This window comes from Lithobates pipiens, unplaced genomic scaffold, assembly GCF_037356315.1.
Source record: "Lithobates pipiens isolate NorthernLeopardFrog02 unplaced genomic scaffold, aLitPip1_a1.2 Scaffold_25, whole genome shotgun sequence".
NCBI classification, from domain to species: Eukaryota; Metazoa; Chordata; class Amphibia; order Anura; family Ranidae; genus Lithobates; species Lithobates pipiens.
In genome coordinates this window covers 149,186,200-149,202,058 of record NW_027507787.1, presented here as the reverse complement: position 1 = coordinate 149,202,058, position 15,859 = coordinate 149,186,200, and the positions used below count along the sequence as shown (strand labels likewise).

General features: G+C 48.5%; 1 protein-coding gene across 1 annotated transcript in view; it reads right to left on the bottom strand.

Moving 5' to 3' along the window:
• CCDC186 (coiled-coil domain containing 186) overlaps window positions 1-15,655 on the bottom strand; it is a 143,128-nt gene extending 127,473 nt beyond the window's left edge. The window contains exons 1-2 of the mRNA XM_077454981.1: window positions 15,395-15,655; window positions 6,068-6,694 (exon numbers count right to left, since the gene is read on the bottom strand). Of these exons, the coding sequence (XP_077311107.1) occupies window positions 6,068-6,675 (608 nt within the window). The 5' untranslated portion in view covers window positions 6,676-6,694; window positions 15,395-15,655. The remainder of the gene's footprint in view (window positions 1-6,067; window positions 6,695-15,394) is intronic.
• Between the last annotated feature and the right edge of the window lie 204 nt (window positions 15,656-15,859).

The following is a 15,859-nucleotide window of genomic DNA, read 5'->3' as shown; positions in this document are numbered from 1 at the left end:
TTTCTCAGGACCTCTGCTTTCAGAAAATAAAAGTAAATTTTCTAGCAAACAAAATTCAGATTTTAACATGCGTGTGAAAAATAGCCGCAGAGAGCAAGTGGGGTTAAAACGGGTTTTCTATCCTCCAAATCCTTTATAAATGGAGTAAAGAGGCGCTATACATAAATCTGGTGCATCACCCGCTCAGTCCTAAGAGGCTACAAAAACGCATTAGCGCAATCAAATTATTCCTCATTTTAATCCGCCGCCCATTAATTTTACCGCCATCCTCTGGATTACATGTGGTACGGAGAGGTAAACTAATGAAAGGAAGATTTGTTACCATGTTAATCCTTCAGTAATAAGGAAACACAGCTGACCCCCATAGACATACACAGTGACAGTCCACGGCGTTCTGACACATTTACACACTGATAACGCTTGTTGACTTTTCTGTACGGCTTCTATAGATTGCCTTTCAGAGGAACGGTTTAGCTCCAATATTAAAATGGCTGTCTGAATGCAAGTGGACCTGTCATCAGATTCTTCCATGTTAAATCTGAACCCCGGCCTTCCCTTCAGTCTTGCACAGTTGTGCCGTCTCCTCTCCTGTACTGAAATGGCTTACTCTGATTTCACTGCACACTGTGAGCTTCTCACAATGTACATTAGAAGATGCAGCAAGGCAGAAAGAACCCACCCAATTTTCCCTCTAGAGGACGTCCAGTATCATTTAGCGACACTACATTTTCAAAAGTATTGGGACACCTGCCTATACACACATGAACTTTAATGGCACCCCTGTCTTCGTTCGTAGGGTTCAATATTGAGTTGGTCCTTCCTTTGTCCTCCGGTGTCCTGCTGTGGCGTCTGTTCCCATAGACAGCAGGACTCAGCCCCGCCCCCCTGCACCATTGGATTTGATTGACAGCAGCGAAAGCCAATGGCTAGGCTGCTATCAATCTATCCAATCAGGACACGAGACACAGGCCAGAGCTGGTGTGCTCGCTCTCGGAGGTACTGCTGCAGTAAAGGTTTTTCACCCAAATGCATTAAGGTGAAAAACGCCAAGGGTTTACAACACCTTTAAACTGTCAGTGTTGATAGGAGAATCTCACCTGTGAAGCCTTTGTTTTCTCCTGGTGTGGGAAGACATCTCCACAAGGAGAAGACAATAATTATTGCTAGAGGTTATAGCAGCTGCTAGCAAAAATCTCAAATAAAACCCAGCATGCTGGTTGTACCCAAACTGAGCGATCATTCAGCCTACCCATATACGGTTTGAATCTGGACCGGTTCCTGCTAAACCGGCTGACATTTGAACAGTGTATAGCCGGCCTAAGTGTCATTTCGGTGCTGCCTCCTTCCTTCTGACAAGTTTTCCTGACACCAAGAGAAAAATGGTGACGACAGCCTCAGCTCTGTTCTTGTGTGCAGGTGGGTGTGTCCCTTCCCTCCAATCAGCTCTCAGAGCTCTGCAAAGTTTAACTTCAGCTGTTGGTTCCACTAGATTTTAGTTAGGGTTTTCAGAGCAAAGGGGGCTGAATACAAATGCACACCACACTTTTCACATATTTGTAAAAAATGTTGAAAACTATTTATCGTTTTCCTTCCACTTCAAAATTATGTGCCACTTTGTTTTGGTCCATCACATAAAATCCCAATAAAATATATTTAAGTTTTTAGTTATAACCAGGCGTGTTCACAAACGACATGTGCAGAGCCCGCCAGGAATTTGGCGCTGTGGAACGCTAATCACAGGCAGCGAGACGTTTCCCGATCTCTGCAGCCGCACATTGGGACAATGTCTCACTGCCTGTGATTAGCACTTCGCAATGCCGACTTCCTGGCGGGCTCTACACGTGCCGTTTGTGAACACGCCTGAGTTTATCCTTAGTTGTAACATGGGGTGTGAATAGTTTTTTCAAGGCACTGTATATAGCCAGCAAGCATTTCCTGCAGTTGATAAAAGGGCTTATTTTTCAAAATTTCTGAAAGAACTACTGTCTGTGCTGTCAAAAAAAAAAAAAAAAAAAAAAAAGGAAAAATCATCATGCAGGCACTTCTTAGTTCAGGTGTTGTCATTGCAGCAAACCTGCTGTGGTGTGGAAAGTGCTTCATAAGAATAGGATTTCAATAGCAGGTACCCGACCCCATCCATTCCAAGACCTGCAACAGTCACTTCTGGGGAAAACACTCACTTCTACATATCTATGAAGTAATAAGGTCTTCACTGAAAAGGCAACATCAGCCACCGTTACATCAGTCAGGAATAAAAAAACAAAGTCTTGCACACTTGTACCAGTTCCTCTCCTGTACTGGCATTATTTAATACCGATTTTACTGCACACTGTGAGCTTCTCACAATATACATTAGAAGCTGCAGCAGGTCACACAGAGCCTGTCTCATTTCCTGGCTGGAGGATGTCCAGCTTCATTTAGCTCTTTCCTCTCTGTCCTGACTGTCCCTGGCTCACTCATTGGATTTCAGTTCCTTCAATTAGTATCCCATGTAAGCCTTACTTAGGGTTTCCTACTGTGCATGCAAGAAGCATGCTGCGCTTTTTGAATGGGCTGCAGTCTGGCACCTGTGTAGTGTCCCAGAATGCTGCAGGGGAAGCAGAGGGGCCAAACTGTCAGCTCAATTCGCTGCGACAAACAGAGCCGGGAGTGGGTTCAGATACTTGTCAAAACCAGGTACCCACTGCCAACCCCCCCCAGAAAAGGTGCCAAATGTGGCAGCGAGGGGGGCAGACAAGCAGAGCTTCCCCTTTTTGGGTGGCGTTCCGCTTTAACCCCCACCCCCCCCCAAGAGTGTTTAGGCTGCTTGCATCAGGACTGAGGGCTTGAGGAGTACCGAGGCAGGGCGCTGTGATGTTTTTAAGAAGCTGCACCCTGCCAGCCCCTTTCACCAGACATAACCTGCATGCAATGCATAGAAAAATAGAAAAGCACAGAGATGAAGTCTAAAATAAAGTATGGAAAGAAAACAGAAGGGCTGCACCGATACCACTTTAAGACAGAGTACAAGTACAGATACTTTTTACTTATTTTTTCATGTCATGTGACAGTGGACTGTGTCAGTAATTTATTTTTATTTTTTACCATTTTTATTTTATTTTATTTTTTACAATGCTTTCTTTTTTTTGGAAGGGGGAGTGGATGGTGTCGGTGTTTTATCGTACTTTTTTTTTATTATTATTTTTTACCTTTTAGAGGATTACAGCGATCTGCATGAGAACAAGTTATTATATGCCTATGGCCTCTTGTGCCTGTAATAAATCTTTTAACCATTGCTCTTAGAGGTGCCTTTCTCTTTCCTTTATGACCCTCCAGAGCTGCTTCTTCTCTACAAAGAGCTGCATTCAGTGCCATCTCTCCACTGCTACTAAGGACCAAATACCCAGCCTTTACCATAGCGCCCTCATCTCTCCCTCTAAACTTCAGTTTCAGCCTGGGTTCACACTGATGCTGTGTGTGGAACTGCATGTGATTCAGACAGGAATCTCCCAGGATTCCTGTTCAAATCACAAGTGATTTTTTGCAATGTAATGTTAGGCCATTTATTTTTTATGGCTCAAATCACACCGCACCCACATGAGAAAGATGCATGCACCTTTTTTCTTGTCGGACTGGAATTCAATAGAATTGCATTTTTCAAAATAGTTGTTGGCGTGCCGCTAAATTAACATTGACATCCGCAGATGTTCGCATGAAGGGAGTGCGATTGTGATGCAGTGTGGAAAGCGCACAGGAATCGCTGCGAATCCTGCACTGCATTAGTGTGAACCGAGACTTAAGCTTAAAAAGGAGACTGTCTAAAGCGCACTGAGCTAGGATTGCCCTTGTCTGCTGCGGGGGTCCGACAAGCCTCAGGGAACACATCAACACCACCCCCCCCCAACAGATTTTCTTTACTGCTCATAACAGAATTTTCTTGAGTCTCGTTCTTGTGGTTTTGTACACTTGTGGTTTGCTCTACACGGTTCATTTCTACTGCACTTTCAGTTTGACTTTATGTCTAGAACATTGTTGATGTGCTCATCAATTTCATATCTAAATAATAATTTTATGTAATCGGAGATGAACAAATGAAAAGGAAATGTAGAGGACTGTACATACCGCATAGGGTTACAGTTCAACACTTATTTTATTTTTTTCCGCTTCAGCAGAAAAGAGGTCTAAAAAGAACAGGACCAGCAAATTATGCTGCTGAAGTAGTACACAGCTCATGTGGGGGAGCGCAACTTAAAGTGATAGTGAAGGATAACATTTTCTGGATTAAAAAAAAAAAAAAAACCCAACCCTCTTCTTTTGGCAGTCCCTTGCTGGTGCCGTCTGCCTCCTTGTTAAGCTGGGTGCTGTGGGAGGTATCCATGCATGCTCCTAAACTGGGCTGTACACGTCCGTAGACACACACAGTGTCACACTCCCCCTCCCTCCTCACAGGAGTTCGAATGACAGCTGCCCTCAGTGCCTCCTGTGAGAACAGGAATGGTTCCGCAGCTCAGACAATGCTGGATCAGTGACAGGGGCTAGGGTGTTTAGGGATATGGGGGGTTACCTTAATAGAGAGAGAGCACGCGAGACAGAGCGCGCGAGACAGAGCGCGCGAGACAGAGCGCGCGAGACAGAGCGCGCGAGACAGAGCGCGCGAGAGAGCCAAGACAAAACAATGTTTTTACCACTTTAACCATTTTGTTTTGGGTGCTGAAGGACCCTGTTCTTTTTCCAGCACTGGTCTCACTATTGGCTGGCACTACCTTTGTATAATGCTACCTCAATGCCCAAATATGACAATACTTTTTCATCTTTGGTTTCAGTGAGGAAGGATTGAAATCGCTTTCAATTTATTGAGGTCCTAATTAGGGAGATATCACCCGATTTCCTGTTCAGTCATCAGGACAGGAAGTTAAAAAGGAAAGGCATTGGATTCAGGGAAAAAATAAAATAAAAATCTACATACTCATCTCCAGGCTGGAGCATCGGTGTGATGCTGCAGCTGTTCTACATCGGCTCCAACTAAGAACTGAGCAATCTCACAACTGCTGATCGCTCAGTTCCTGGTCTGCTCAAAGCTGTCAGTCACCTTCTCTCTGCTCCTCCAGTGGTCATTGGAGCATCAGGCCGGAGAAAGGGCGATAGCGGGTGGCTCTGGCTTTCAGCCGTGTAAGGTAGCTGCCGAGAAGGCATTGGGGGTGGATCCCGACAATATTATCAGTTGTCAGTTGTGGTCCAACTGACTCAGTCACAGCAGAGCAAAAAAGTAAGGGCACTCCTGTGACCCAGAAAAGAAACATGTCCAACAAAGCTTTGCCCGTACTTGTCTTTTAAGGCTGGGTTCACAATGATGCAAACTGGATGCATTTTCTCCGCATGCAGTTCGCATGGCAGGAGAGTGTGACAGGCTGTCAATGGGCTCGGTTCACACACCTCCGGGGCTGCCGCCGTTAGAATTGCAGAAGGATCAGGTGTGTCTTCTGGTCAGCTTCAGGTAAACCTAAAACAGTGAATAGGGACGCACTGCACCCCTAGATGTGAGCCGCAGCTAATGTGAACCCAGCCTAAAGGAATCTTTTTAACAGGGATACAGAGAGCAATGAAAGCATCTGATTTTATTAAAACAGACAAGGGTTAAAACCTTTAGCAGTTGCAAGTTTCTAGCTATGTACTTTGGCATCATTTATCCTCAATTCTCATCCCAATGAACTCATAAACCTTGAAAGCAGCACTAAAAAGTTAACAAAAAGGTTCTAACATTTCTCCTCTCCATTGGAAAAAAAATACAGATTATGGGCATAAGGCTTTTATTCGGCGGCCAAGTTCACTTTAAAGCAACAAACCCCTAAACAGTGCTAGGACAAGGTCCTATAGCACCCAAGATAAACAGACCAATATGCACCCTTCTACAACCATGGGCTGTGAACTACTTTAGCAGCAAGGGTTGCAGGTCCTGATTATTTAATGCTCGGCTCTTGCCAAAGCACGCAAGGTAGCCACCTCCTCAGCCTACCCCTTGGACCTGCCATGTCCATTAAACACAGCAAAGCGAGCAATAAGCATTAGCACGAGGACTTGAGATATTTACCTTCTGATGGTGTTCTCCTGCTGAAGATACTTCTCCTGGACACAGTGCTCTAGCACAGAAAGCGCCAGCCCACCTTTCGTCAATCCATTTTGCTGCTTGAGCTCAATTTCGGTGGACTGGAGCTCAGATTCAATCTCGTCTAGTAAAGTCTCCTGAGACAATGGAAGGTGGATTTTGGAGAGGAGTTCTTTGGTGCTGATTGTATTAAATGGACTCTCTGTGTCTGGGCTCTCTATGTCATCGTCCTTCACATCTGGAGTCTCCCTGTCGGGAGAAATTTCGGGAATGCCGTTTTCCGTTTCCTCATTTGATGAGGTTTCAGGCACGGCTGCTACTTGTGCAGAATCTGGACAGTCGGAGTCACAGGGCTCAGTTCCAGCCTCTGGCTCCTGCTGGACCGGCTGCTGAAGTTCACATATTTCAACGATGTCTTCTGATGAGGAGTGCCCACAATCGCCGACCGATTCCTCCTGAGGTTTGCTCCCTTCTTCTTCTGCAATAGGCTGCTGTTCCTTTATTGATCCCAAATCGCCATTACAGCTCGGGGCAACAGACTGGTCATCCAGGGGTGTTGGACTGTCCTCACAAAAACCACCAGGTTCCTCCATATCTTCAGAAAATGTAGCTCTGCAACAAAATCATCAACCATTATTACAAGGTAAACACAGAACATCCATACAGACTTCATTCATACACAAAGTGATGTTCACAATGAACGGCCAAAATTGTATACTTTTCATAAAGCAATTTATTTGTAATCTGCAGCCCCTCGTGTACTAAAAGCTTTGTAATGATGTCCATGACAGTTACTGGTTAAAAAAAAACAACCTGAAATGAAAAAAAAAACGTACCGTAATAAACATGGGTACTACGACTATGAAAAAAGTGCCCCGTAACACTGTCCAGACAGAAGCATTCATTAAGGAATAATATGGTTTGGGCAAGACAGGAGAATCAGCTGGTGCTGGTTGTAGTAAAGGGGTCCCCTGTGCCCTGTGTCCAGTTTTTTATTTCTTTAAAACAAAAAAAATCTTTTGGATAAGGTAAGGGAGGGGACTCTGTCAGATTATTTTCTTTTTTTTCAATTTAACTTTTGTGCCCTATTGGGGAGATTTCCCTTCACTTCCTTCCCTATAGCTAGAACAAGTGGAACTATAGGCAAAACTCCACCCCCCCCCCCCCCCCCACATTTGGGATAGAGTAAGGAAGGGTTATAATCATCAGTTTTTTTAGCCATCTGTGTCCCATAGGGGAGATTTCCCTTCACTTCCTGTCCCATGGCCAAAACGGGAAGTGAGGAAATCCATTAGTGTTACCAGAACTAGTGTTCCCATTGGAAAATGTCCTCTCTACTCCTGGTCTGGTGACATTCCTGAATTTGTGACATTTCATTTTTGGTAAAAATGGCAAAACAGGACAAATAGAGAGGCTTGCATGGGGATGCTCATGTGTCCTGTGCACCCCTATGCAGGAAGTCCGATTCCTGTCAGTTGAGACACAATGGCTGCACATACACAACCAGTGCTTCCAATCTGACAGCAATGTGGGTACAGATTCATGGACCCCAAAAGTACATGGTTTGTACTTGGGAGCAGCAGCTGTGACCATGGAGCCAATATGTCCTACATGACATAAACGGGACTACCTGTGCATTCCCATGCAGGCTAACTAGGCCATTGCACAGGTATAAACAGTAGTACTCCTGTGTGAACAAGGCCCTAGGGTCCTTTCACACGGGCAGATCATTGATGATCCGCCCCATGGATATCCGCTTACTAAGCAGGGGGATCGTTCTTCCGATACCTGCTGAGCAGGCAGAGGACAGGTTCATCTATGCACACTGCACAGGGACGGACCTGTCAGAGCGCCGCTCTCCCCTATGGGAGATCGGGTGACGACGGACTACAGTGTCCGTCGTCACCCGATCCGATGATGGATGGTAAAGTAGGTTTTTCCTCCATCACACTTTTTCAGATCGGAACAGGTCAGATGTTAGCGGACGTGTCACCGCTGACATCCGACGCTCCATAGACCTCTATGGAGCATCCGTTCAGGTCCACCTGAAAAACTGACAGGATCGGCCATGTGAAAGAGGCCTTAGGCTGGCCATATACTGTGCAAATTTCTTTCCTGCAAATACGGGTTGCAGGAAAGAAATTCGCTTGATCCCCCCCATCAACAGACAGTGTTGATGTAGGAATCCCTCCTGTGGAGCCATTGTATTCTCCCAGGAAGGGAGTTAATATATGGTTATACATGGTTCGAATCTCGGCTGGTGCCTGCTGAACTGGCCAAGATTTGAATGATGTATGGCCGGCCTTAAATTCACTCAATAAATTTGTGTTGGCAATTATTGTTAATGGGAAATCAAAAAAAAAAATTGAGTCGTTCCCAAAACAGGAATAAAGAGAAAGTCTTTCAACAGATATATGGAATTCCATCACTGTGGAGACCATTTTCTTTTGTGAACAGGAAGTGAAATTAAATGTCCCCCATGGCATGGAAAAATAAAATCTATCCTTGCAGTAGAGTTAAAACCTTCACTGGTTTAATACCATACATGTTATGCCCCTCCTCTTGACCCGATGCTCCTGGCCAACCCTGCTGAGCACCCACCATAGCAAGCAACCTGCTATAGGAGGCACTTGTGAGCACGCGCACTCCCGTAGAGACACGGAACACAGCTTGGCCCTGGCTCCCTCCTCACTGGCTGAGATTGACAGCAGCGGGTGCCAAAGTCTCCTGCTGCTGTCTCTGAGACAATGAGGAGGAGGATGAGAGCGGAGAGAGCCACTGCTCCCATGTACATTGCTGGATCGAGATCGGGCTCAGGCAAGTATGGGGAGGAGCTGCACTCAGAAGATTTTTTTACCTTAATGCAGAGAATGAAATAAGGTAAAAAGCTTCTGCTTTTACAACCATTTTAAATAAAGCTATAGGTTTAAAAGAATTGAAAATAACTTTTGAAGGGCCATTACCACAATAAAGGAGAATTTAATGAGCAGGTTTATATGACTTTTTGGAGTTCCAATTTAGGACGAAAACCTTAAGGCCCCTTTCACATTGTCGGACCGTTCAGGTCCGCCTGTCAGGAGGACCTGAACGGGCGCTCCATGCTAATCTATGGAGCGATAGATGTCAGTGGCGACATGTCCGCTGACATCCGACCCGGCCCGATTCACTAAAAGCGGACGGATGGCCCTACGCTCAAACTAGTCGCTGCCAGATCGGATTGGGTGAGATCAGCATGTCCGTTTTCATCTGATCGCACCATAGAAACCAGCGGCGCTCGACAATGAGCAGAGGGACCTGTCATCTGCCAGCTCAGCGGAGAGATCTCCCTCTGAGCTGACGGACAGAGGCGGACTCCGTGGAAGCGGATCCGCCTCGTGAAGATGAGGCCTAAGGCTCCATGCACACTGGACGTTAAAATAACGTTATAAAAACTGCAGTAGCTTTGCAGTGAGTCTTTCAACGTTTAACGTTTTTGCAATAGCGTTTATTAGCGTTTCTGTGTTAGTGTTTTTTAGCTTCTTTTTTTTTCCCCAATGGATCAAAACAATTAAAAACGCTAGTAATGCATTTTTGAGCGTTTATCATCGTTTAGCGTTTTTTGAGGTCAGAAAAAAACGACTCCTGAACGCGATTTTATGGCGTTCAGAAAACAGGCCATAAACTCCACTGCTGATAAACATCCAAAAACGTCCATGTGTGCATGGACACGTAGGATAACATAGGGGTGGGGTTTATGAGCTGTAAAAAAATAAAAATAAAAACGCCCAAACTCCCAAAAACGTCCGTTTATGAGCTCCAGTGTGCAGGGAGCCTAAAAGAAAAGTCCAATCCCAATCAATCAGCGCTGTGTATACCAAACCTGTACAGGAAACGGATTAATATTGAGTAACACTGACATTTCTATGACAGCATTTTCTATCTAGGTGATAAAGCCTGATGTACAAGTGCCCGTCCTCTGCACTGATTGGAGCCCCATATCTCTGACACTCGCTGTAGGAATGCAGCAATGAGAATTCCATGCGGCCTTGCCAGAGTTGCTGCAGTAATTATCTAAACAGAATGGAATATGCTGCTGTAGCTTTGTTTGTATGTGGACGTCCGCCCCACAGAAAGCAATTATCCGAGCAGGCTCTGAGACGAAGGAGGACGAGCCAACAAACTCTTATTATCCTCGGACAAAAGAGCTCCTGTGCCAGAGGAAACAAGTACAGCTTGTCAGGATCAGGGAAATACCGGTAACATGTTTTAGCAATAACACGATTTAAAGGAAAGGTCACAAGACAATGCTGTGCCATGACCTGACCATCACACCTAATATATGGCCAACACCACTGAGTTCAGGTGTTTCCAGTGACTAGTACCATTTATACTACATCATCAGAGCGAGAGCAATAATTCTAGCCCTAGACCTCCTCTGTAACTCAAAACATGCAACCTGTGGAACTTTTTAAACGTCGCCTATGGAGATTTTTAAGGGTAAAAGTTTTGACACCATTCCACGAGTGGGCGCAAATTTGAAGCATGACCATGTTGGTATCAATGTACTTGGCGTAACATTAGCTTTCACAATATAAAAAAAAAAAAAAAAAAAAAAAGAAAGAAGAAGGATTGGGCTAACTTTACTGTTGTCTTATTTTTTTATTCAAAAAAGTGAATTTTTTTTCCAAATAAGAGCTCTTATAAGACCGCTGCGCAAATACGGTGTGAAAAAAAGTATTGCAATGACCGACATTTTATTCTCTAGGGCGTTCGAATAAAAAAACAATATATAATGTTTGGGGGTTCTAAGTAATTTTCTAGCAAAAAAAAAAAGTTTAAAACACCAAAATCTCAAAACAAGGCTAGTGGTTAAAGTGATTGTAAACCCATGAGGGGGGGAAATAAAAGCAACCTGCAACGCAAAGGCATAATGAGCTAGTATGCATAGCATACTAGCTCATTATGAATAACTTACCTGAGAGCGCTTCGCCCGAAGCGGTCCTCCGTCTTCATGTCTGCCGCTGCGATGGATCCCGGAGTGACTTCCAGGTCACGCTGCTCCAGCGCTGTGATTCGCCGGAGCAGCGATGACGTCACTCCCGCGCATGCGCACGGGAGCCGACACTCGCGGCATATCGCCGCGATCTGCGGCCTGCCCAGTGCGCCACTGTCTACGACGCATGCGCCGTAGACAGCGGTGGCTGTGTTCGGGTAAATATCCCTTAAACCGTACAGTTTAGGAGATATTTCTTGGACCTACAGTTAAGCCTTAGTCTACGCTTACCTGTAGGTCAAAGTGGTTTGTAAGGGTTTACAACCACTTTAATAGTCTCAAGTAGAAATTGAATAGGTTAAAAAAAGTCACCAAAATTCTCACAGAAAAAAATAAAAATAAAAATTCGGAAGTGATGTCATGTGTTGTAATGTATTTGTATTGCATTTTCGGACAACAATAATGACTAAGCGAAAATCGTACGATCTGGTAGCCAATCGGCTTCTACATTCAGCTTGTTCAATCAACCCCTTGATGCCGACATAACGCAACTTTGCAGTCTTCTGCTTCATAGGGTTGTACCGGCTGATGCCTGTAGCTGCACACATCACCCGGTAGCATTTTTTTAGGGCCGACGGTCGGCTTTCTAACAACCGATGCAGGTATTTCAAAGATTAGGTTTGTAGATGATGGACGTTATAGGTATAACACAGATATAAATTACAAATAAAATTTATTACAAAAACATACAAGACAATTGCATTAAAATTCATCAACCATTCACAAAAATGCCTTGAAGCACGACCACCACCACCACCTACATACACATACAGTAAATTACAAAAAATGGGGGACCAATCAGGTCACTCTACAATACTTGGTAAGAGGAATGAGAAGGCGGTGCAGGTAAACAGCCTTCCGCGAGCCGCCAGGGCTTTCCCGTCCCCGGAATCGTCTTTGATCGGGTCTTGGGTCGAGTAACCCGGAAGTGATGTCATGACCCCTCAGTGCCCCCCTCCTCCAACTTCCTTTCACATCAGATTCCTCAGTGCCAGCCCCCCCCCCCCTCCATATCACTCAGTGCCAGTCTCCCCCGCCCCCCTCCATATCACTCAGTGCCAGTCTCCCCCGCCCCCCTCCATATCACTCAGTGCCAGTCTCCCCCGCCCCCCTCCATATCACTCAGTGCCAGTCTCCCCCCCCCTCCATATCACTCAGTGCCAGTCTCCCCCCCCCTCCATATCACTCAGTGCCAGTCTCCCCCCCCCCTCCATATCACTCAGTGCCAGTCTCCCACCCCCCTCCATATCACTCAGTGCCAGTCTCCCCCCCTCCATATCACTCAGTGCCAGTCTCCCCCCCCCTCCATATCACTCAGTGCCAGTCTCCCCCCCCCTCCATATCACTCAGTGCCAGTCTCCCCCCCCCCCTCCATATCACTCAGTGCCAGTCTCCCCCCCCCCTCCATATCACTCAGTGCCAGGCCCCCCCCCCCCCTCCATATCACTCAGTGCCAGTCTCCCCCCCTCCATATCACTCAGTGCCAGTCTCCCCCCCCCTCCCCATATCACTCAGTGCCAGTCTCCCCCCCCTCCATATCACTCAGTGCCAGGCCCCCCCCCCTCCATATCACTCAGTGCCAGGCCCCCCCCCCCTCCATATCACTCAGTGCCAGGCCCCCCCCCTCCATATCACTCAGTGCCAGGCCCCCCTCCATATCACTCAGTGCCAGTCCCCCCCCTCCATATCACTCAGTGCCAGTCCCCCCCCCTCCATATCACTCAGTGCCAGTCCCCCCCTCCATATCACTCAGTGCCAGTCCCCCCCCCCCTCCATAGCAGCGCCTAGAGGCGATTCAGTTCTCATTGTGCGCTATATAAGTATTTCATTCATTCATTCATTCATTCCATATCACTCAGTGCCAGTCTCCCCCCCCCCCTCCATATCACTCAGTGCCAGTCTCCCCCCCCCCCTCCATATCACTCAGTGCCAGTCCCCCCCCCCTCCATATCACTCAGTGCCAGTCTCCCCCCCCCCTCCATATCACTCAGTGCCAGTCTCCCCCCCCCTCCATATCACTCAGTGCCAGTCTCCCCCCCCTCCATATCACTCAGTGCCAGTCTCCCCCCCCCCTCCATATCACTCAGTGCCAGTCTCCCCCCCCCCCTCCATATCACTCAGTGCCAGTCCCCCCCCCTCCATATCACTCAGTGCCAGTCTCCCCCCCCCCTCCATATCACTCAGTGCCAGTCTCCCCCCCCTCCATATCACTCAGTGCCAGTCTCCCCCCCCCCTCCATATCACTCAGTGCCAGTCTCCCCCCCCCCTCCATATCACTCAGTGCCAGTCTCCCCCCCCCCCCCTCCATATCACTCAGTGCCAGTCTCCCCCCCCCTCCATATCACTCAGTGCCAGGCCCCCCCCCCTCCATATCACTCAGTGCCAGGCCCCCCCCCCCTCCATATCACTCAGTGCCAGGCCCCCCCCCCTCCATATCACTCAGTGCCAGGCCCCCCCTCCATATCACTCAGTGCCAGGCCCCCCTCCATATCACTCAGTGCCAGGCCCCCCCCCCTCCATATCACTCAGTGCCAGTCCCCCCCCTCCATATCACTCAGTGCCAGTCCCCCCCCCCTCCATAGCAGCGCCTAGAGGCGATTCAGTTCGCATTGTGCGCTATATAAGTATTTCATTCATTCATTCATTCATTCCATATCACTCAGTGCCAGTCTCCCCCCCCCCCTCCATATCACTCAGTGCCAGTCTCCCCCCCTCCATATCACTCAGTGCCAGTCCCCCCCCTCCATATCACTCAGTGCCAGTCACCCCCCCCTCCATATCACTCAGTGCCAGTCACCCCCCCTCCATATCACTCAGTGCCAGTCACCCCCCCCTCCATATCACTCAGTGCCAGTCTCCCCCCCCCCCTCCATATCACTCAGTGCCAGTCTCCCCCCCCCCTCCATATCACTCAGTGCCAGTCTCCCCCCCCCTCCATATCACTCAGTGCCAGTCTCCCCCCCCCTCCATATCACTCAGTGCCAGTCTCCCCCCCCTCCATATCACTCAGTGCCAGTCTCCCCCCCCCTCCATATCACTCAGTGCCAGTCTCCCCCCCCTCCATATCACTCAGTGCCAGTCTCCCCCCGCCCTCCATATCACTCAGTGCCAGTCTCCCCCCGCCCTCCATATCACTCAGTGCCAGTCTCCCCCCGCCCTCCATATCACTCAGTGCCAGTCTCCCCCCGCCCTCCATATCACTCAGTGCCAGTCTCCCCCCGCCCTCCATATCACTCAGTGCCAGTCTCCCCCCGCCCTCCATATCACTCAGTGCCAGTCTCCCCCCGCCCTCCATATCACTCAGTGCCAGTCTCCCCCTGCCCTCCATATCTCTCAGTGCCAGTCTCCCCCCGCCCTCCATATCACTCAGTGCCAGTCTCCCCCCGCCCTCCATATCACTCAGTGCCAGTCTCCCCCCGCCCTCCATATCACTCAGTGCCAGTCTCCCCCCGCCCTCCATATCACTCAGTGCCAGTCCCCCCTCCATATCACTCAGTGCCAGTCCCCCCCTCCATATCACTCAGTGCCAGTCCCCCCCTCCATATCACTCAGTGCCAGTCCCCCCCTCCATATCACTCAGTGCCAGTTCCCCCCTCCATATCACTCAGTGCCAGCCCCCCCCTCCATATCACTCAGTGCCAGCCCCCCCCTCCATATCACTCAGTGCCAGCCCCCCCCTCCATATCACTCAGTGCCAGCCCCCCCTCCATATCACTCAGTGCCAGCCCCCCCCCCCTCCATATCACTCAGTGCCAGTCCCCCCTCCATATCACTTAGTGCCAGTCCCCCCCTTCATATCACTCAGTGCCAGCCCCCCCCCCTCCATATAACTTAGTGCCAGTCCCCCCTCTCCATATCACTCAGTGCCAGTCCCCCCCCATATCACTTAGTGCCAGTCCCCCCCCCCATATCACTTAGTGCCAGTCCCCCCCTCCATATCACTCAGTGCCAGTCCCCCCCCCCCATATCACTCAGTGCCAGTCCCCCCCCCCCATATCACTCAGTGCCAGCCCCCCCTCCCATAATCACACAGTGCCAGTCCCCCGCTCCATATCACTCAGTGCCAGTCCCCCCCTCTCCATATCACTCAGTGTCAGCCCCCCCCCCCCCATACCATATCACTCAGTGCCAGTCACACCCCCCCCCCCCCCCCCATATCACTATATATTATATATATATATATATATCACTATTATCTCTTCCGGTACTCAGATCCGTTCCCCAGCCCGCCCTAACAATGACCCCCCCGGTACACGGTGCCTAAGGTGCTACTCTCTCACCTGCCGGTGTACCCTCACTGCAGATCCATCCCCGACTCTGACACATCAACAAAGATGGCCGCCGTGCCGTCACATTCTGCAGCGCTCTCCTCCAATCAGCACATAGAATCCCGCCAACGTCAGAAAGTACCTCCGACAGCACTGCAAGGTGACCGAAATAGGAGGAGCCGTACCGCTGTCAATGCTTCAAAGCGAGGAACTGGCCCGATCATTAAGATTGAGGGGCGGAGAGGGGATCAGCCGAGCAGAGTACCTGAGAGGGCAGAGACAAGGGCTGGTGAAGGCGGAGCTTTGTGGTGGTAAAGCGGACTAAGAGCAACTAGAGTGCCCTCTATCGGGCACTGAGCTCCACTCAGTGTCACCTCAAAGTGGGGGAGCTAAAAATTAAATAAAAACAAGGAGTATTATAATATTAAAGTATAACTTTAAAGGAAAGACTTTTTTATTTATTTTCCAACAATTTTT